The following is a 22,117-nucleotide window of genomic DNA, read 5'->3' as shown; positions in this document are numbered from 1 at the left end:
TATATGTGCCCCAACCAGAATCCACTTGGCAAGCCCCCTCCTGGGCGATGCTCTGCTCCTCTGGGGCCACTGCTCTGTTCCTCAGCAACCTAGCTATTTGCGCACTTGAGGCGAGGCCATGGAGCCATCTTCAGTGCCCGGGGCCAACTTTGCTCAAACTATTTGAGCCATGGCTACAGGAGGGAAAGTGAGTAAGAAACAGAGAGAGAAGGGGGAGGGGTAGAAAAGCAGATTGTTGCTTTTCCTGTGTGTCCTGACCAGGAATCAAACCCGGGACTTCCACACACCAGGCTGATGCTCTACTGCTGAGCCAACCAACCAGGGCCTAAACCAGTTTTTAAAATGAATCAGTTTATAAAATAACTCCTATTTGATAATTCTTTTGTTTGATTTTTTTTTTTTTTTTTTAATTTTAATTTTTTTATTTATTCATTTTAGAAAGGAGAGAGAGAGAGGAGAGAGACAGAGAGAGAAGGGGGGGGAGGAGCAGGAAGCATCAACTCCCATATGTGCCTTGACCAGGCAAGCCCAGGGTTTCGAACCGGCGACCTCAGCATTTCCAGGTCGACGCTTTATCCACTGCGCCACCACAGGTCAGGCCATCTTTTGTTTGTTCAACAAATATTTATGTAATGTTTAATAAATTCAGGAAAATATGTAGGGCACTGGCGAGAAATAAAAGTTATCAGATAGATAGTTTCTGTCTTCAGAAATTTTACAATCTGTTAAAGAAAGACACAAACATTCACCAGTAATAATGCAAGACAGAAAGTGCTAGAAGAGATAAAAATAAAATGATGCAGACATTCAAAGGAGGAAAGTATTTTTATATGGGTAGTCAGTGAAGACGGGTGGCCTTAATCGCTCAGAAAATGGAGGAACAGCAGTGCTGTATAGTATGTAGTGCACTATGGGTTATCTTTCAAATTCTTTTTAAAAACAATTTATTTGCTGATTAATTAAAAAGAATAATTCTTTATTATAAAAATTCAAACATGTAGAAGCATCAAGGACAGCATAATGAACCCCCTGTTTATTCTCATCACCTAAATTTCAGCACATATTTTGTTTTATCCATAACCTATCTCTAAAAACTCTTGGACTATTTTTAAGCAAATCTAATTGTTAAACTTTTCTTAATCAAATTTGAACATACTGTTTACTGAATTAGCATGTTTAATTAAAATTCAAGTCTATAAAATAAATAAAACATGAATTAAGATGAGGCTAATCATATTGAGTTTTTTTTAAATTTATTCATTTTAGATAGGAGAGAGAGATAGAGACAGAGAGAGAGAAGAGGGGAGGAGCAGGAAGCATCAACTCCCATATGTGCCTTGACCAGGCAATCCCAGGGTTTCGAACCGGCGACCTCAGCGTTCCAGGTTGACACTTTATCCACTGTGCCACCCCAGGTCAGGCTAATCATATTGAGTTTATCCCCAGGAATCTAAAACATGAGCCATTTTAACAAAAATATTTAGAATGCATACTGCTAAACATGATCCTGCATACTGAAGACAACCCACCAAGCCCCTAAAAAATATTCATTTTGTTAATATCCTTTAAAGAACAGGGCTTCTAAGACTTTTTTCACTAAAACAGTACAATAGATTCAGTAGTAATATGCCTCTAACAAAGATTATAGAATATTTATATATCCAACTTCATATCTATGCATATACTCCCTTGTTCTTTTAGATCTAAGCTATAACTTATTATCAACTTTGGCACATAAACATACTAATTTCTTCAGTAATCATTTCTCAATATCAAAGTTGAAGGCCCAGAGAGGAAAAGGGGGAAAATGTAACGTGAAGATCCTCTCTAGATGGAGAACTTGTGGAGCTGCAGAGGTCTGCTGGACTCTCCGAGCCCAGGACAGAGCGCGGAGTCCAGAACAATCTGGGCACGCAGCAAGGAGATTTTTAATGTTACTGATAAAACCAGTCCAGTCTTCGTCTAGTGAAGGGAAAGTGCCTAGCAACTGAAAATCAAAGATATAATTTATTTTTCATAAATAAAATCAAATAACTGATAAAAGTCTCAGAAACAAGGGACTACTTTACTGATCCCATGAAGACACATTTGTAAGTCTTCCAATAGACTGAGGGCTTAATAATTTGTGAAATCATTCCATTTAAAAAATATTTTACTGCCTAATTTGTTTTAAAGGAAGTTCTAAGGAAGAAGAGAGGTAGCCTAACTATGAGGAGAGGAGTCTTACCCCATGTCCTCATTTTACTATCCATTTCCAGAAACAATGACTATACCAGGAGTACAAAAATCACGCCCTAGTGCCCTTCAGTTCTGCAGCCTCGACCGTCACAAGCACTGAACACCCAGCTGTCCCAAAGCATGAGCTCACAGCATGGAGAGAATACAGCACAGAAGAATGCACAGTGAGGGACAGAGATGGACTCTGGTCTCAGCCTGGCCTACCACGCTACGTATGCTCAAACCACTTAATTTCTATAACTACAAAACACAGGAATGAACTGGAACTAATCATTTAAGATTCCTTCAGTTGTAAAATTCTGTGATCAGTGATACCACCTTAAGAAAATAACTTTATTGCCAGAATGCTGCACTTTGGTGACAAGAGTATTTTCAGGGGCAAAAATTGTAACTGGTCTCTGCTATTACTAAAAACTCTGCAAAATATGTTATAATAAGAATCAAATCAGATTTTTCACACATGATATACTAACAGAGAAAATACCCTTTATTGGGACTTACTAAGATGTTAAAAGGTCCATAAAATAATACTGGAAAGTAAAAATTGCAGGTCGAAAAATAAACTTCAGATATATATATATATATATAAAGTCTATATGCACTGCTCTTTCTCAAAAACATAGAATAGTGAGAAAAGCTATACTTTTACGTGAAGAAGGAACCCCTGCCACCAAACTCCATAATATAGAATCAAACTGTTTTACATCAAAATATCAACCAAACTATGTATTTATTTAAGTAGCATGTAAATGCAATATATTAGAGCACAGCAGCTGTGGGTAAAGTGGCTCGGGGTTTTTACTAGACTTTGTTCGACATTACTGTAGTCTTGTAGAAAACACACCTATTGGATTTCTCCTTTCCGCTCAGTTAGCACTGCAATGGTAAGGAGGCCTACCGCAGTGATTACATTATGAGACAATGGATGCTGAGCACCTGGGGCCTTCTCCTACATGGTTGTTCAATAAATATTTGCTCAAAATTATCTTTGATACCTTCTGTTTCTTTTTCAGTCTTTTTTTCTCTTTCTTCTTCTCTAAAAATTGTTCCCATGGGGTCAGCTTATCCTTTCCTTCTAATTTCTTTTTGACCATCTCTTCTGCACTTTCTTTAAGACCTAGAAGAAACACAATAGTTAAGTTTAAAATGTAATTTACCAAAAAATAGGTAGTTTGTATATATTTAATAGAGTAACAAGATAAAATGCAAAACTAAATTCTGTAATATTACAAGACCACACAATAATGTAGAATAAACTTATATCAAAGCTATTTCCTAATAGCAAACAACACTAAAATAAGCAAATAAACTAAGCAACTTGATGTATGATCAATCCACTGAAGAAAAATAATTTATTTAGGGTCAAATTTCAATTCTCAGTACTTAATTGCTTTGAGATTCTAAGAAAAATTTTGGAACAGATGACTAACAAAAATTGATTGTTTTTAGGCTATCCCTGTTGAAACCCAGGAAGAAAGCATTCTCATAATCACTCCTCAGGCACTTTGTGAGGCCACATCTGTAAGATCAAAAGGACCACTAAGTTCAGATTCCACTTGTACGGTTTAACTCTTTCAACACTGTTATTTGCTCTTATACTTCAACTCTGAAGGTTTTTGTTTCTTCTGCTTTTCAACTCTGAATGGTGGCAAAAGGAAAAGCCTCAAGGCTGGTATGTCAGTCCACTAAGGTCCTCATCACTGCCAAAGTAAAAAAAATATGACTGCTGCGTTGTCCCTCCTTTGATAATAAACATGTTTATTTTATTATCTAGTATTTTTTTGGAGGTCATCATTGGGTTTGGTGAAGAGGGGGCTTCAATATTTAGATGACACAAAATCCATTAAAAAAAAACAAGTGAATGGAATGATTGGAAATGCTGACATAGTCGATACAGACCATCTTCTCATACATTTTAAATATTAGACAATGAAAACAATTTAAAAAATATAATAATTCCCTTTTCCTGCGACTGAGAGTTCAGCAACTTGCCTAAGAACAATGCAGCAGCTAGGAACCTACACCGACGGAATCTGAAGTACTGGTTAGCCTATATATTACTACCAGGTACATAGACAATGCTGGCTGGCCCCAGAATAAAGAAATATAGAGCCCATGAGTGAAATCTAAAGCTTTGGGCCACAGGTTTGTCATTTGCAAAATTAGGTCACTCTAGATCAGAACACAACTGGTCCCACCCATGTACACAATTTTCTTTTCTTTAAAAGAGCCTATTTGGTAGAAGTTCAAATATACTATGTATATATTCAGTCATTAGTTTATGTGTGCCATGAGATAAAAAAAGGTTGAAAATCGCTGCTATACATTACTGTAGACTTAACAAATACTGCACACTTCAGCTACACTGAATTAAGATACTTTTTTTCAATAAATTAACCTTAGCTTAATATAATATTTTTACTTTATAAGCTTCTATTTTAATATTTTCTAGTCACTGATTATACAGAGAGAGGAGGGGCGTAGGGAGTGAGAAGTGCCAACTCATAGTTGCTTCACTTTAGTTGTTCATTGCTTGTCATGTGCCTTGACCAGGCAAGCCAGGTTTCGAACATGTGACCTCAGTGTTCGAGGTCAGCGCTTTATCTGCTGTGCCACCACAGGCTAGGCCTACTTTATAAACTTTTAAATATATTTTTACTTTGATTCTTTTGTGATAACATTTAGCTTAAAACACAAACATATACAGCTGCACAAAAAATATTTTAATATCCTTATTCTATAAACTTTTTTCTATTTGTAAAGCCTTTCACTTTTAAAAAAACCTTTAAAGCTTTTTTTTTGTTGTTGTTGTTAAAAACTAAGATGCAAACACACACATTAGCCTTGGCTTACAGAGTCAGGACCATCAGTATCCGCTCTGCACCTTCTCTTCAGAGGCAGTGACAGATGGAGCTGTCATGCCCTATGATAACAATGCCTTCTTCTGGAACACCCCCTGAAGGACCTACCTGAGGGTTTTCTTGAAGTGTCACTCTTTTAAGGAATATATTCATGATGGTTTGCTTCTTTTATTCATCATAGATTTGCTTGTATCATGAACATTCCCTTCTATTAATGAAAACCTTTCAGTTGGGATCCATGTTTCCAAACGTTTTAAAGAGCTTGGCTGAGGTTTGCAAAAGTTTCTGCTAAACCCTACACTGAATTTCTTCTTCTTCTTTTTTTTTGTATTTTTCCGAAGTTAGAAGTGGGAAGGCAGCGCCCTGGCCGGTTGGCTCAGCGGTTGAGCGTCGGCCTAGCGTGCGGAGGACCCGGGTTCGATTCCCGGCCAGGGCACACAGGAGAAGCGCCCATTTGCTTCTCCACCTCTCCGCCGCGCTTTCCTCTCTGTCTCTCTCTTCCCCTCCTGCAGCCAAGGCTCCATTGGAGCAAAGATGGCCCAGGCGCTGGGGATGGTTCTGTGGCCTCTGCCTCAGGCACTAGAGTGGCTCTGGTCGCAACATGGCAACACCCAGAATGGGCAGAGCATCACCCCTGGTGGGCGTGCCGGGTGGATCCCGGTCGGGCGCATGCGGGAGTCTGTCTCTCCCTGTTTCCAGCTTCAGAAAAATGAAAAAAAAAAAAAAAAAAAGAAGTGGGGAGGCAGTCAGACTCCTGCATGCACATGACCGATATCCACTCAGCATGCCCACCAGGGGTCAATGCTCTGCCCATCTGGGGAGTCGCTCTGTTTCAACCAGAGCCATTCTAGCCGCCCGAAGCAGAGGCCATGGAGCCATCCTCAGCACCCGGGCCAACTCTTTTTCAGTGAAGCCTTGGCTGCAGGAGAGGAAGAGAGAGACAGAGAGGAAGGAGAGGGGGAAGGATGGAGAAGAAGATGGGCAGTTCTCCTGTGTGAACCTGGGACTTCTACACGCCAGGCCGACACTTTACCGCTGAGCCTACTGGCCAGGACTCCGACACTGAATTTTCTTGAGGGTTCTTCTTGCTTCTCTCTTTTCCAGCCATGCATTCCTTTTCCAGTTCTGATAATTCTTGCTTATCAATTCCTTAAGAACCACCTCCAGGAGCTCCTCAATGCCATTCTTATGCATACTCAGGGTAATTCTGCTTGCCGTCTCAGCCACAGCCTGTGATTGTTACAACCTCCTCCGCACTGTTGGCAGATCATTTGAAGCCATGGGTGAACCTTCAGTGTGGTTTTCCAGAATGCATTCATAGACTCCTTGGTGACATCACGTAAAGCCCAAGCAAGGTTCCTGATGTTGTCACAGACGCTGTCATTGCTCCAGAACTGTACCAGTGTCCTCTCAGGGTCTCCCTCAGCTGCAGCCTGGGCACAGGTTCTCCTCTGAGAGTAGGCTTTAAAGCTGCTATAACACCTGGATTCACTGGTTGGGTCAAAGAGGTGATATTTGGAAGGAAAAACACCACTTAAAAATATTTTATTAAATCCTCATTTTTTTAAAATTAAATTTATTGGGGTGACACTGGTTAATAGATTTCAAATGTAATTTCTATGACACACGATCTGTACATTGCAATGTGTGCACACCACATAAAGTCAAATCATCTTCTGCCGTCATATATTTGGCTCCCTTGACCCTTTGCTACCCACCCCTACTCCCTTCACTCTGGTAACCACCATACTGTTGCCTGTGTCTCTGAATTTCAGTTTTATATCCCACATATGAGTGAAATCATATTTTCTTAGCTTTTTCTTACTACTTTATTTAGCATAATACTCTCAAGGTCCATCCGTGTTGTTGCAAACGGCAAGGCCGAGTCATATTCCTTTGTATATACGTACCACATCTTTATCCAATCCTCTATCGAAGGAGACATGTCTTGGCTATTTTGTCAATAATGTTGTAATAAACACAGGGGTGCATATATCTTTGCAAATATGTTTTTGAGGTTTGAGGAAGATACCCAGAAAGGGATTGCTGGGTCGTACGGTAGCTCTAGTCTTAATTTTTTGAGTAACTGCCATACTGGAGAAACAGCAATTTCATATTGGGATTAAAATCTTCAGTAAAAAGAGGATATCCAGGAACATTATCAACAATAAGCAAAATCTTAAAAGGCACGTTATTCTTCAAACAGCACTGTTCCACTTTGCTGACACAACAATTCAGGAGGGCATCTTGGGAGCTGGGCATCCAGGACTGTTGCTCCTGCAAGACACTGGCAGTGTGTGCTGACTGATGTGTGAGAGGAGCCCGGGCTTCTCACTGTGCCACAGCACAGAGGGTTTCAACTGCTGCCTGCAACAGTGCCCCCAAGCAAGACTCATCCTGCCCTTAAAAATTAAAAGCCTTGAAGCCTGGCATTGACTTGGCCTCCTTCTGGTTAAGAGTCCTTTCGGCATCCATTTTCAGAATAGGCAGGTTTCATCCATATTGAATACTTGCTCTGGCAAGTAATTTCACTCTACAATCACCTTATCTGGAGTTTCCAAAAATTCTTCAGCTGCCTTCACATCAGCACTTGAAGACTCACCACTCACCTTCATATTCTGCAATAAGTATTTTAAACCACCCTCAGCTAGTAATAACTTTAACTCTTTGTCGAGTCCAGCCTTTCTTTCAACATCACAACTTTTTGCTTGGGCCATAACTGTCAGGATGCTGAGAGGGATACAGTTGTGTGTATAGTCCTCAATCCAGGTCATTACAAGTTTCTCCATGTCTGATTCAGATCCTTCTTGAGTTTTGTTAGTCTCGTTGCCTTCCAATGAAGCAGATCCTTAACAGTTTCCATCATTTTGTTCTTGTTCTACACACGATCATTTTGATGGTAAGATGGGGCATGCCTGACTAGCAAGCAATAACCATCACTGATTTTCCACCTTTGATGTTCTTAATCAGTTTCAATTTTGTTTCCAGGTCATTCCTCTTACTGGCAATATTAGTATATTCTGCATGCTTAAGGGATACGATGAACAAAACAGCACAAGATTAAATCAACCACAACAGAAAATGATGCAATCAAGACGTGGTAAGAGAGAGGTAAGAGGTTGTGGCCTACATAGCATGGCATACTACTTTATAGCGAACTTAAGTAGAAAGAGCACACTCTGAATAATGATAAATAGAACAGTAAATACATAAACCTGTAACCATTATCATTTTCAAGTATTATGTGCTGTACATAACTGTATGTGCTGTACTTTATACAACTGGCAGTGCAGGTGTGTTTATACCAGCGTCACCACAAACATGAGGAAAGCACTGCATCACAATGCTACAATGATTACTAGTGACAAAATTTTAGCTCCATTATGATCTTTAAAAATTTTTTTTATTAATTTGAGAGTGAGAGAGACAGACATAAAGAGAGAGAGAGATACACAGAGAGGGAGAGAAGCATCAAATCACTGTTCCACTGTTTGGAAGCACCAAATCACTGTTCAATTTGGTTGTGCAGTCATTGGTTGCTTCCTGTATGTGACCTGACCAGGGACAGAAACTGCGACCATGGCATGTCAGGCTGATGCTTTATTCACTGACCCACTTGGTCAGGCCCCTTTATCATCTTATAGGACCATGTTCATCTATGTGGCCCATGTCTGACCCAAACACTATTATAAAGCACATGACTGTCTGTAACTTTGATCCTTGAAACTTAAACTCTATTTCTAGCTTGGCACAATGCTAAGGAAGGTTCTTGATTACTGTCTCTTTTAGGTGATTATAACATTGGTTTGATGTGTCTCAGTAAGTATGCAAGTCTCCTCTACATATGAGGTGGGTCTTGACCTTTTTTGGGAACATGAATACCTTGAGAATTTGAAGAAAGCTATGGAATTTCTCCCTGAAATAATGGGCTGGAAAAACTTGCACACAATGTTCAGGAAGTTAATGGATACACAATGTTTAACTCTATGCAAGAATCCAAGGGCCTCAGGCAAAGAATATTTATAGGGTCTGCAGGGTCTGGGGGAAGATGGGAGTCCATCTCTCACAACTTCAAAATGGACCAACACAGACATTTGTAGGTTTTACATCAGGGCTTCTCATTTTAGCACCACTATCATTTTGGGCCAGACACATTCTTTGTTGTGAAGGATAATCCTGTGCATTGTAAAACTGCTTTAGCAATATCTCTGGCCTAGCCACTAAATGCCAATACTCCAGTTGTGAAAATCTAAAATGTCTCCAGATATTGCTAAATGTCCCCTTGGGGGTAGTCACTCCTATTTGAGAACAACTGTTCTAGACATCGATTAGAAGACATTTCTGAAAACAAAGGCTATTTCATTATTTGTATTATATAAATGCTGTGGGACGTTTGGGGTTTTTTTTTGTATTTGATTATATAATGTCTTTTCTACTTTAGAAGTTTCATCTAAGTATGCTTTTTCTTCCAACTAGACCAAAGGCAACTAAAGTCACCTTCTTTTGTATTCCATAATATTTAGTATAGTGCCAGACACATAGTAAGTACTTAAACACTTAACTGATCTGTTTTGAAGGAAGGATTCTTGTTTCAAGCCAACTGTTTGATCTTTTATGTTTGGAACATATTCTCTCCAACAGAAAATGAATCAAAATGCTAAGATCTAAATAAATGGCCTTTATCCCCAAGTGATTCATGTGGTTTTTTAAGGACCTATAGTTCTAGAATAATTTATAAAATATTTATTCCTAGGAAATATTTTATATTTTTCTGGCATTTAGTTTGTTTACAACAATAAAGAGTATCTTCAGTACAATACAATCTGTATTTTTTTGCCTGGCTTTCACATAATACACCAAAATAGTAGAATGACAAACACATCATACTGAATTAACACACCACCACGATAACTTAAAAATGCTTTGTTCTTATTGTCATTATGAGGTCATTTAAATCTCTTGCCACAGATCACAGTTGTTTATGTTCTAAGTTCTTAAAAATATGCCCATCCCAGGAGCCTCCTGGCATACACACAAGAACATTCTTCAGACAGTTTCAGCCTCATTTAAGAGCAGCCACTATGTGACTGAAAAACAACTTAACTATAACTGTTTTTAGTTTTGCACAAATTTGTTTAAAAAAATTTTAATGTAGACCCAAGTACTGCCAGATTAGTTAAAAATAACATCAATAATCCTACAAATAAGGGGTAAAAAACGCCTTCAAAGCCAACCATGAACACAGATGACTCAATTATGACAATAATAATTTAAGTGCAATCCCTTCTGAATTATTTTGGTAATGTGCATATATAGAAAAATACTTTAAAATATCCTTTCAAAATCCACTGAAACAGAATATACATTTGTGCCCTGGCTGGTGGTGTAGTGGATAGAACATTGTCCCAGGGTGCCAAAGATACAGTTCCATCCAGGTCGCCAGCTCAATCCTGAGGGCACCGGATTGACCCTGAGGTCACTGGTTTGAGCCCCAGTAGGGAACACATAAGAAGCATCAATGAGTGCAAAACTAAGTGGAACAACAAGTTGTTTCTTCTCTCTATGTCTCTCTCCCTTAACCCCCCATCTTCTTAAAGAAAGAAAAAAACCAGAATGTACACTACTTACAAAAATTAGGGGATATTTTATTGCTTCATATTCATTTTGAAATATCCCAATTTTTGTGGCAGTATACATTTGTCTTGACTCTACACATTTGAAAAATTCAAAAAGTCTTCATGGGGCAAGACATAAATAATTTAAAATAACTCAATTAGGTATTATAATTGGTTTTGTGTATAAAAATAAAATGCATGCTTTAAGATTTCTGATACATGCTGCAACTGGCACTTTTTATTTAAATGAAGACTTAGGATCCATTGTGAATATATGTATATGAACACTTATCACTCAATCTTTATTTATGGTAGTATGTTTTTTTTGTTTGTGTGTGTGTGACAGAGACAGAGAGAGGAAAAGATAGAAACAGACAGGAAGGGAGAGAGATGAGAAGCATCAATTCTTCATTGTGGTACCTTCATTGCTCATCGATTGACTGGGGGCTACAGCAGAGCGAGTGACCCTTTGCTCAAGCCAGTAACCTTGGGTTCAAGCCAGTGACCTTGGTCTTCAAGCCAGTGACCTTTGGGCTCAAGCCAGCAACATGGGGTCATGTCTATGATCCCAAGCTCAAGCCAGCAACCCCTCACTCAATTCGGTGAGCCCATGCTCAAGCTGGAGACCTTGGGGTTTTGAATCTAGGTCCTCTGCATCTCAGTCCAACGCCTTATCCACTGCGCCACTGACTGGTCAGGCTATGGTAGTATGTTTAAATCATATTATGTAACACTCAATTCCAAAAGTTGATTTTGAAATGTTAGTGAACACCACCACCCAAACTACCAACTTGAACTTCACTCTGGTAAAAGGGCTTTAAGAGGAAAACTACTAACCACATCCTGAGAACCACTGGCACAAAAGGCACCAGTTATCCCCAATCATGTGGGGAGATAGAACACATTTACTTACATAAATAACGCAGGTCACAGGGATTTTTGGTTCATATGAGTAATGAGGATCTTTACCAGTGGCATTTTTCTTCCATGATAATCAAGTGATTTTGTACACAGGGCCTATTGAATTTTGTCCCTAAAGCCTATTGAATAAGATAAACCATAATTTTTTACAATGTACTATTTATCACAGTTGGAGCTTTATATTTATTTGTGTGATTTTTAAGAATTACTATTATTAATGGCTATCTCCCTCATGAGATTGCAAGCTCCACGAGGGTAGAGGCCATAGCTCTTCCCCCTGCCAAAAGTATCCCTCTAGTGGCTGGTGGAGAGCCTGGTATAATAAATGTCTGTTGAATGAAAATGAAAATGAAAGGATAAATTAGTCAAATTTGTTCCCAACCTCATGGACAGGGAGCAACAATGCATGAAATTAAAAAGTAAAACAACTAGCTTTGGGAACAATAATATACAACAAAAATGACTAATCAGCTAGAGCAGGGGTCGGGAACCTATGGCTCGCGAGCCAGATGTGGCCCTTTTGATGGCTGCATCTGGCTCGCAGACAAATCTTTAATTTAAAAAAAAACGTTAAAAATATAAAACATTCTCATGTATTACAATCCACTCATTTCCTACCGCTCATGTTCATGGTTGTGGGTGGCTGGAGCCAATCACAGCTGTCCTCCAGGACAACACCAAATTTTTATTGGATAATGCGTAAGGTACACGGGTCGTTGTGTGGCTCTCACAGAATTACATTTTAAAATATGTGGCGTTCATGGCTCTCTCAGCCAAAAAGGTTCCTGATCCCTGAGTTAGAGTCAACATATGCCTTCTGTGTGCAATTAATACTGTTATATCTACTACATGGAAACCACATGGACAGTAATAATACAAATTACCTGGTTAAGAGGGTAAAGGTAAGCTAGATTGGGAACTGCTTCTCATATAGCACTCAATGAAGTATCCCTACAAGATACTATATGCTGAACAAATAGATGTTAATGCTTTTTGTTGTTTAAAAGCTATTTCAATGGGTAAGAACTGTTTTATATTTGTCTTTAATTTGACCGTAACATACTCTAACCTCTTCTAAATCTCCTTTTCCTCTCCCTTAAAATGATGTCTTCCATTTGCAGGTATATAGCAAATAATGTTTTGCTCAACTTCATTTTGTTATAAGTGAGATGCCATAGAGACCTTGTCTATATCAATTAACCTATAGAAAAATCAGTTGCATTATACATAAGTTCATTTAAAGTTACAGAACTTATTAAAGACGTTGAGTGAGGACTTCTTGTATTCTGTTTACTCTGAACCAAGCTGTCTCTGCTTCTTAGAATCAAATATTCTTAAAAACTTGACTTTAAAGATAAAACATTTGGGCCTCATTAGGGAGCTATTGTTTCCTGTATTTACCTCTACTTTATTTGTTTGTTTTCTTTGTCTTTAAAGTAGTTTGTGATCACAATGTACATAATATCAAGCTGTGTTAACACTAACATACGAAAATTCAGGCCAAGTCTGGTGAAACAGTTCTATTTAATTTACGGCAAAGAGGACAAACTACTTGTTCTACTGCTATTTTTTTACACAGTGTTTACAGACAAGGTAGAAAATACACGAAAACTTTTAAATGAATGCCTAAGATATAAGAAAACAAAGGGAAGTTTTCAGAGTCCAGACACAATAAGAAAGCACAAATAGAAATGTTAAACTAGCTCAGAGGCAGAGTTCTCCTTGGTGACCTAAAGTCATCTGAGATGGGGGCATAGTTTAATGGGCTGCTGGCCAAGGAGGCAGGGGACAATGTATGGAGCCTTGTCACGGCAGAAAGTCCCATCAGACCACTACCATGAAGCTAGGATTCTTAAGGGTGCCTTCAAGTGGGTGCTGTTCCTCCTGTGACAACTCACAGGGAATATATGCCTGTTTGGCTTTTGGCTATGGGCAGAACAAGGGAAGTAAAAAATACATTTTCCCCTAGAGAATTTATAACCACAAGCCCACAAATCCATGGGTTTGTGGCTGGAATTTACACCATCTGTGTGGGCCAAAACACCTCAATCCAAAAATTTGGTTTCAATTGGTTTGGGATTGGGAATGCCCTTAGGCACCTGGCAAATACTCTCTAAAAGAGGCACTTTTGACCCAGGCCTTAGAGAAGTCCCATAGGTAAAGAAAGATCCAAGAACAATGAGATCACAATCAAAATTCAATATAACCTAGAGAAGGCAGAAACAAAATAATAGAAGTCAGACCTATAAAGACTATTATTATAGATCCTGGAATTATTCAGATATACAATATAAAATCAGTATATTTAAAAAAACAAAAGAGGAAATTAAAAAATAATATTGTCAAAAGATTGAGACAGATTTGAAGAAAAGAAATCTTTCTGAAGTAAAAAAAAATAACTGGAATTACAGTAAATGACCCAGTTAACAGCAGACTATACAGAGGTAAAGGAAAAATTAATGAACTGAAAAATGGAACTAAAGAAATTACTCAATATGTTACACAGATTCAAAGGTATGGAAAATATGAATTATCAGATGGAGAATAAGAAGGTACCATACATGTCAAATAAGATTTCCAGATGGAGAAAGTAGAGAAGATGAGAAAAACGCATACATACATACATACATATACATATACATATATAATATATATATATATATTTTTTTTTTTAGAAAAAGAGAGAGAGGGTGAGAAGCATTAGCAAGTAGCTGCTTTTACTTTAGTTGTACATTGATTGCTTCTTGAATGTGCCTTGACCAAGGCCAAGCCAGTGTCCCCTTGTCCCAGCCAGTGACCTTGGGCTTTTCATGCCAGTGACTTTTTGGGCTCTAGCTGGCTGGCTCTGGGGTTGTGTGGATGATTCCCCCACACAAGCCAGTGACCCCTATGTTGATGAGCCTGCACTCAGAGCCACTGACCTCAGGGCTTTGAACCAAAGACCCCAGCAATCTAGGTCAACACTTTATCCACTGTACCACTACCAGTCATACAGAAAAGGTAATATTTTGAGAAAAAGTTGAGACATTTTCAGAACTGATGAAAGATACTAATCTTTAGGATTCTGGGTATCCAATTAATTCTAAGCAAGATAAAAGCAACAAGCAAAAAATGACCTAGATACATGATAGTAAAACTCAGAACAGTAAACTTTTAAAAGCTAGGAATGAAAGGCAGCACTGTGGCAGCAAAGCTAAATAAACCTTTCTTTTACTTTAAGATTTTTAAAAAATTATTTATTTTAGAGGAGAGAGAGAAAAAAAGAAGGGGGAGGAACCAGGAAGCATCAACTCCCATAAGTGCCCTGACCAGGCAAGCCAGGGTTTAGAACCTGCAACCTCAGTATTCCAGGTCAATGCCTTATCCACTGTGCCACCACCCATTCCTGACAGGGTCCAAGAGCAGGCCTTTGGGCCCTTTAATTAACGTAGTGTGTTCTTTAGTAAACTGGCTTCCTCACTTATGACGCTGTCAACAGGAGTCCAGGTGAAGCCTTGCGAGCTCAAAGGAAATGTGCCCCTGCCCAGGAAGGGGTGAAGAGGGGAACTGGCTGGGCACAGCCACGGCAACTGCAGATACTCTTCCCTTCCTAATCCTCAACAGGAACAGGCGCCCCACTAAGATCTGCCTGGAACCTACCAGGAATCATCTCTGCCTTTTATCCTTATTTATTTTGGTCACCTCAAAAAGCCCCTAATCATAAAGTTCCCCCTAATCTCCCATGTTCTAATCCTCTGAAGTTAACCAGGGGTCCCCAAACTTTTTACACAGAGGGCCAGTTCACTGTCCCTCAGACCATTGGAGGGCCGCCACATACAGTGCTCCTCTCACTGACCACCAATGAAAGAGGTGGCCCTTCCGGAAGTGCAGTGGGGGGCCGGATAAATGGCCTCAGGGGGCTGCATGCGGCCCGCGGGCCGTAGTTTGGGGACGCCTGGTATGCACTCTTATGCTACCATTTTCCTCCCCCCTTTAACTTTCTACTACTAAATTCTCTGGAATTCACAATACATAGTCAGAAAAACCCAGTTATGAAATTCTGAACATTTTCTTTATCTTCTTGCTGTAACTGAAACCTGTTCTGTGGAGGATACACAGCTTTTTCAAGTATTTGTTGTTGCTGCTGGTGATTGTTTTCTTCAGAGCCTTCATACCAACTGACCTAGAGTGGAAACGGGGGTGTGTACGTGGGGTCATTCGTTCTCTTCATCCAGTTATAAGAAGTGTGGTATTACTATTGGTTTAGGGACAGACCAATGGACAGAGAGCCAATCCATGCAGTTTTGAAACTGGTACATGACAGAGGTGATATGTCAGATTATTGGGGGAAGAAAGAGATTATTCAATAAATGAAACAGAATAAAAAACATTTTCCATGTAGGAGAAGATAAAAGTGGATCCCATATATAATATTAAAAAAAAAATCAACTCCTAATGGATCAAGGACTTAAATGCCCAAAACCTTAAACCAGTGTTTTCAACCACTGATCTGATGACTGAAAAAAAAAAAATACTGCCTTAAACCATTCTACCTTTAATATAAAATAAAGGTGAACATCAGTTTCATCTGTATAGAAATGAATTTCTTAAAACACAGAAAGCATTAACTATTACACAACACCTCCAAAAACGTGTGTGGAGTCACATATAGAAGAAACATGCCCTCCTATAAGAGACAAAGGACTAGTATCAAAGATAAACATTATCACAGAAAAATGGCTAAAAGATATCTCTGATTATTTTACTGAGGAGGAAACATATATGCCAATAAATATACAAAGAGATGTTTTATCTCATTAGTGATGAGAGAAACAAATCAGGTGCTGCTTGAGGGAATGTCAACTAAAACCATTGTGCTGGAAAAGAATTAGTATTTCATCTTGCAAAGCTGAACATTCAATACCCTGTGACCCAGCAATTACACTGCTTGATCAATACCCAGAGAAAACTGAAACACATACCAGAAAATGTACAGAAATGCTCATCACAGCATAATTCACCATAGTAAAGACCCAAGAATGCCCAGGTATGTTCCCAACAGTATGAATACATAAACTGTGGTACAGAGCAGGCAAATGAGCAAGCTATAGCTATCCAAAATACAGATAAATCTAAGCAATATAATGTTGAGTGAAAAAAAGTGAGTCCTAAAAGATTTAAAAATATCTGAAACAAACCCACAAACCACCCTATGTTAACCAAGTTAACAGTTTTAAGGAGACATAGTTCATATAATACAATCTATCCACTTAAAAGTATACAATTCAAAGGTTTTCAGTACATTCAGACATGTGTACTATCGACACAGTCTATTTTTAGAATATTTTCATCTCAGAAAGACACCTTCTCTCTCCCTCACAGGACACTCCAAAACACACTCCCTCCCCTACAACCAACCTACTTCCTGTCTCTAAAGATTTCCCTGTTCTGGATATTTCATATAAAAACATGGTCTTTGTGCCTGGTTTCTTTCACTTAGCATAATATTTTTAAAGGTTCATCCACTTTGCAGCATTTATCAGTATTATTATTATTCCTTTTAATGAAACCACACTTTTTAGAAATATGTACAAATGAGATGAAAGCATATACAATGGAAAGCAATATGAATAATGAAATCTGGAAAATGGTTACTTCAGGTATGGAAAAGCAAGGGAATTGAATGGATAATTGTAAGTTATTGTACAGTTCTATCTTTGGTAGTGTGTTCATGTATTATTAAAATAAATGAAAGAGGCCTGACCAGGCAGTGGCTCAGTGGATAGAGTTGTTGGACTAGGATGCAGAGGACCTAGGTTCGAAACCCCAAGGTCACTGGCTTGAGTGCAGGATCGCTGGCTTGAGCATGGGACCACTGGCTTGAGTGCGGGATCGCTGGCTTGAGCGTGGGACCACTGGCTTGAGTGTGGGATCACTGGCTTGAGCATGGGATTATAGACATGACCCTATGGTTGCTGGCTTGAGTCCAAAGGTCACTGGCTTGAGCAAAGGGTCACTCGCTCTGCTATAGCCCCCCAGTCAAGGCACAGTGAGAAAGTAATCACTAAACAACTAAGGAGCTGTAACAAAGAATTGATGCTTCTCATCTCTTCCTCTTCCTGTCTGTCCCTATCTGTCCCTCTCTTTGTCTCTCTCACAAAACAAACAAACAAACAAATGCAAACATAAATAAATAAATAAAAGAAGGGCCACACTGGACTAATGATGAGAGTGTCTTACAAGAATCATGAGTCATATAACTATGTGAATCAGTGGTACATGAGAATAAAGGGACAGATTTAAAAAATTTGACATCATTTTTGCTCTTCAATAGACACTGTAAAGAGAGTAAAAAGACAAATCATGAATTATGAGAAAATATCTACAAAACATATGACTGATAAAAAGACCAGCACAGAATATATGAAGAGCTCCCATGACTCAATAAAACAGACAGAGAATGCTACATAAAAATGGTCAGAGGACAACAGTCATTTCACAGATGAAGAAACATTAAGAAATGTTCCTCCTAATGAGTAATTAGGACAATGCCTGATCAATCCTTTGAAAATTTAAGTCAGATCAAATCACTTCCATTTCCCATTTCATTTAGGATAAAAGCTAAAGTTCATCCCGAGGTTACAAACCCTTTTCAATCTGGCTACCTATCTGCCCTGAATTCTACTCCACTCTACTCCAGCCTGCGGTTCATTCTGCTTTAGCCACATCTGCCTCATTACTCAGGAAGAAATCAGAAATGCTTCACCCTCAGGGCTCCTGCATTTAGTTCCCTTGGTTTGATATGCTTTCCCCTGGATAAGATAGTGCGCCATCCTTTCCATTAGGTCTTTGTGCAGATGTCACTTTCTCAATGAGGCCTTTCTGACTGGCCTATTTAAATTGCTACCTGCTTCCATTCCTAAACTTTCTATTCCCCTGCAGGCTTTACCCTTTTGTTTCCATTGCCCTTAATCCACATTTGATTATTTTACCTATTTATTTCTTTATATTCCCTGTCTCCCCACTCCTCCAGCCCATAAACACTAAAATGTAGAGTCCTGTGAAGACCAGGCCCTTTATCCATTTTGTTTAATGCTATGTCCAGAGAAAAGAGCAGAGTCTCGCACACACAGAAGGAACTCAACCAATATTTGAGAATAACACACAACATAAAACCATAATGAGATACCGTTATGTACCATATATACTCAATTGGCAAAATCTGAAAAGCCTGACTATATGAATTAATGGTAAGGATAAAGAGCTATAGGAACTTACTTTACTGGTTAGAGTAACATGGTACAAATACCTGTGAAAATAATTTGGTGTGAACTAGTCAAGGTAATTGTGCGCATACTCTACAAATAAGAATTTCTATGTGTCTATGAAATTCAATATATACCTAGTGACAAGTCTAAGAATATGCACAAATGCAATAAACTGCAATAACTGGTAATGAATACATACTTTATGATATATCTAAAATGGAATTCTACATAGCACTAAAAAGTAACTGGCCACATCTTCACATATGGATAACTCTTAAAAATACAATGTTAATAACAAAATGCAAGTAACAAAAGAATACATATAAGGTGCTATTATAAAGTTCCAAATTAAGAATACCTGTATATAGATATAGACTAGTTAGGGACACATGCATATGGTAAAACTATTATATATGTATAATAGGAAAAGAGAATGATTAACATTCAACGCAGTGTTGTTCGCTCTGGTAGAGGAAGGAAGGGTGTGTACGTGGGGTCTCGTAGCGACTGTAGACATTAGGCATGTTCTTTCATAAACTGTGTACACTGGTGTTCATTTTATTATTGCTTTTTAAATGTAATATAAACTTTTGTGCTTACCTTTTGTGCCTATTGATTTTTTTCCAAAAAGAGTAAATTTTATGTTATGTGTACTTTAACATAATGGAAAAAAACTGGGGAAAAATAAATGTGTTAAGGTAGTAAATTTAGGTTATAAGACTTTCCAGTTTGGGGAGGAAAACACAAGAGCAAAAATGAAACTGCTGAAAGTTACATAGTTTGAGTGACTTCTGTCACAGTAACATATGGAACAAGTGTGAGAAAAAGGACAGTTTGCTAGTTAAGCGGTTAGTATATAGAATAATGACGTGGGACAACCTCATATAGAATATGCAAAAGTTCTGCTTTAAAGACCAAAGAGTTCACAACTTCAAACAAATCAGCATAGCTGTGGGCTGTGGGGAACAATACATGAAACAAGCTCTTTTCTTGAACTGACTTCAGGCAGATTGTAAATCTAAGGCAAAGTCAAAGAAGTACCACTGCCTGAAGTAGCGGCTACAGATGCAAAGAGTGCAACTGATATGATACATGTGCAGAGAGGGAAAGGCTAAGGGAACAGAACCATCCCCGAGGCTTACAACCAGAACTCCTTACCAACACACGTTTAATTTGGATCCTAAAACAGCAAACCAATTAACTGGAAACTTCGTAAGTATGGGAATTTTAGTACATTCTGAAACTACCAGTATAAAGATACTGTTTTTTCTTTACATCTTAAAAAAAAAGGCTTTTTGGAAAAACTTGTTTTAATTTAAATCTTAGTATTACTAAAAGAGAAAATAATCTTTAAAATAATCCAGGAAATTCTGAGAATATCACTGGCAACTCCATGGAGAAAATGTGCTAGAGATGTTCTTAGAAAACCGTATCTGCTTCCAGTTTTTTAGTACACATTCCACAAGCAACTATAAATCTCAGCTTGAGCCTGACCAGGCGTGGCGCAGTAATAGAGTGTCAGACTGGGATGCGGAAGACCCAGGTTTGAGACCCCGAGGTCGCCAGCTTGAGCGCGGGCTTATCTGGTTTGAGCAAAGCTCATCAGCTTGGACCCAAGGTCGCTGGCTTGAGCAAGGGGTTAATCGGTCTGCTGTAGCCCCTTGGTCAAGGCACATATGAGAAAGCAATCAATGAACAACTAAGGTGTTGCAACGAAAACTAATAATTGATGCTTCTCATCTCTCTCCGTTGCTGTCTGTCCCTATCTATCCCTCTCTGAGCAGACTCTGTAATAAATAAATAAATAAATAAATCTCAGCTTGTTGCATTACAAAGCCCTTATAGCGAACCTGCTAACAGATTGACTCAAGAAAAGAGCACAAACTTAAGTTTTAAAATTCTAGCCACTCAACTAGCTTTGTACAAGTTATGATAGGGCATTGTAAACTGCTTTCCTCCCCACCATCAAAATATGAAGCAAACTACAAATTCTTTTAGACTATTTTAAGTTCAGGTTTTCCATTTAACGGTCTTCTCTACATTCAACTCAAAATTTTAAACATCTGGTTATTTTAAAAGTTCTGACCAAAAAGACATTTTTGTGAATATGTTTAAAATAATGGATACATTGGCAATAAATGGAAATAAGAGATATAGCCAAAAGTAAATAGCGAACAGGTTTTGAGATGTTTGAAATTAAAATGTTTAAAACTGGGCTGCCTAGAAAAATGAGTTCACAACTGATTCAAAAATCTTGTATTTCTGAATAAAGAATAAATGATACAACAGCCAAAGACACATGCCACTGATGTCTGTGTTTAAGCTTTCCAGTGAGACACTGAACAGAGGAATGGAGATGGAATAAAAGAGGGACAAAAGGAAGGATAAGAGCAGATGTCAGACTAAAAATACAACTGTCAAGAGTGGAAGAAAGAGTAAGTAGAGCAAGGGAGAGAAGAGCCATACTTCACCTCCTGCCTCAGCAAGTGGCGTCAGGAAAGGACTCCTCTGAAGAGTGAGACAGAGAGAGGGTCCCTGCTTCTTCTCTGGCCTCCATGCCTCCTCTGAAAAAGGATCCACAGCCCTGGATGTTGCCGACAAGATCTTCCCCAGAACCATCAGTGCCTATCTATCTCATTATGCCCTTTATCCCTATTTCTATCTGGCACCAGAAGAAATCTACAACTTCCAAATCATCCCTTCTCCTAAAAAGGTACTAAACATTTCCCACCCGTCCTCAACAATGAAGCTTTTTTTGTTTGTTTTGTTTTCAGTTTGGCGGGATGGGGAGGAAGAGAGAAAGGGAGAGAGGGTGGGGGGCAGGAGTAGGAAGCATTGACTCCCATATGTGCCTTGACCAGGCCAGCCCAGGGTTTCAAACCAGCGACCTCAGTGTTCCAGGTTGACGCTTTAACCACTGCGCCACCACAGGTCAGGCTGAAGCTTTTCTACAGTTAGTCAGTCATAAGCAATTATTCATAGCCATAAATAAAATCCTCTCTATCCATTCACCTGCTACTTGAGGTCTCACTGAATCCTGGTTCTCCTGTGGGGACACTGCTTTCCCTATACCCCTTTAAGGTGGTGGTGTTCTTCTCTCTCACAGTCCATCCTTCTTGATACTGCCAACTCCAGTCCACAGTCTGGCCCTTCTCCCCAAAGCCCTGAACTACGAATATCCTGTTACCAGACTATACCACCTACTATCCCTCTTTACCGCAGATATCTAATGACT

General features: G+C 38.8%; 1 protein-coding gene across 1 annotated transcript in view; it reads right to left on the bottom strand.

The window, feature by feature from the left end:
* Positions 1-22,117, bottom strand: part of ESF1 (ESF1 nucleolar pre-rRNA processing protein homolog) — a 71,595-nt gene that overhangs the window by 13,210 nt on the left and 36,268 nt on the right. Inside the window, exon 10 of the mRNA XM_066235512.1 lies at positions 3,234-3,355. Coding sequence (XP_066091609.1) covers positions 3,234-3,355 — 122 coding nt within the window. The remainder of the gene's footprint in view (positions 1-3,233; positions 3,356-22,117) is intronic.

The sequence above is a fragment of the Saccopteryx bilineata genome, chromosome 6 (genome assembly GCF_036850765.1).
Source record: "Saccopteryx bilineata isolate mSacBil1 chromosome 6, mSacBil1_pri_phased_curated, whole genome shotgun sequence".
Classification (NCBI taxonomy): Eukaryota; Metazoa; Chordata; class Mammalia; order Chiroptera; family Emballonuridae; genus Saccopteryx; species Saccopteryx bilineata.
This window is presented reverse-complemented; position numbering and strand designations above follow the sequence as displayed.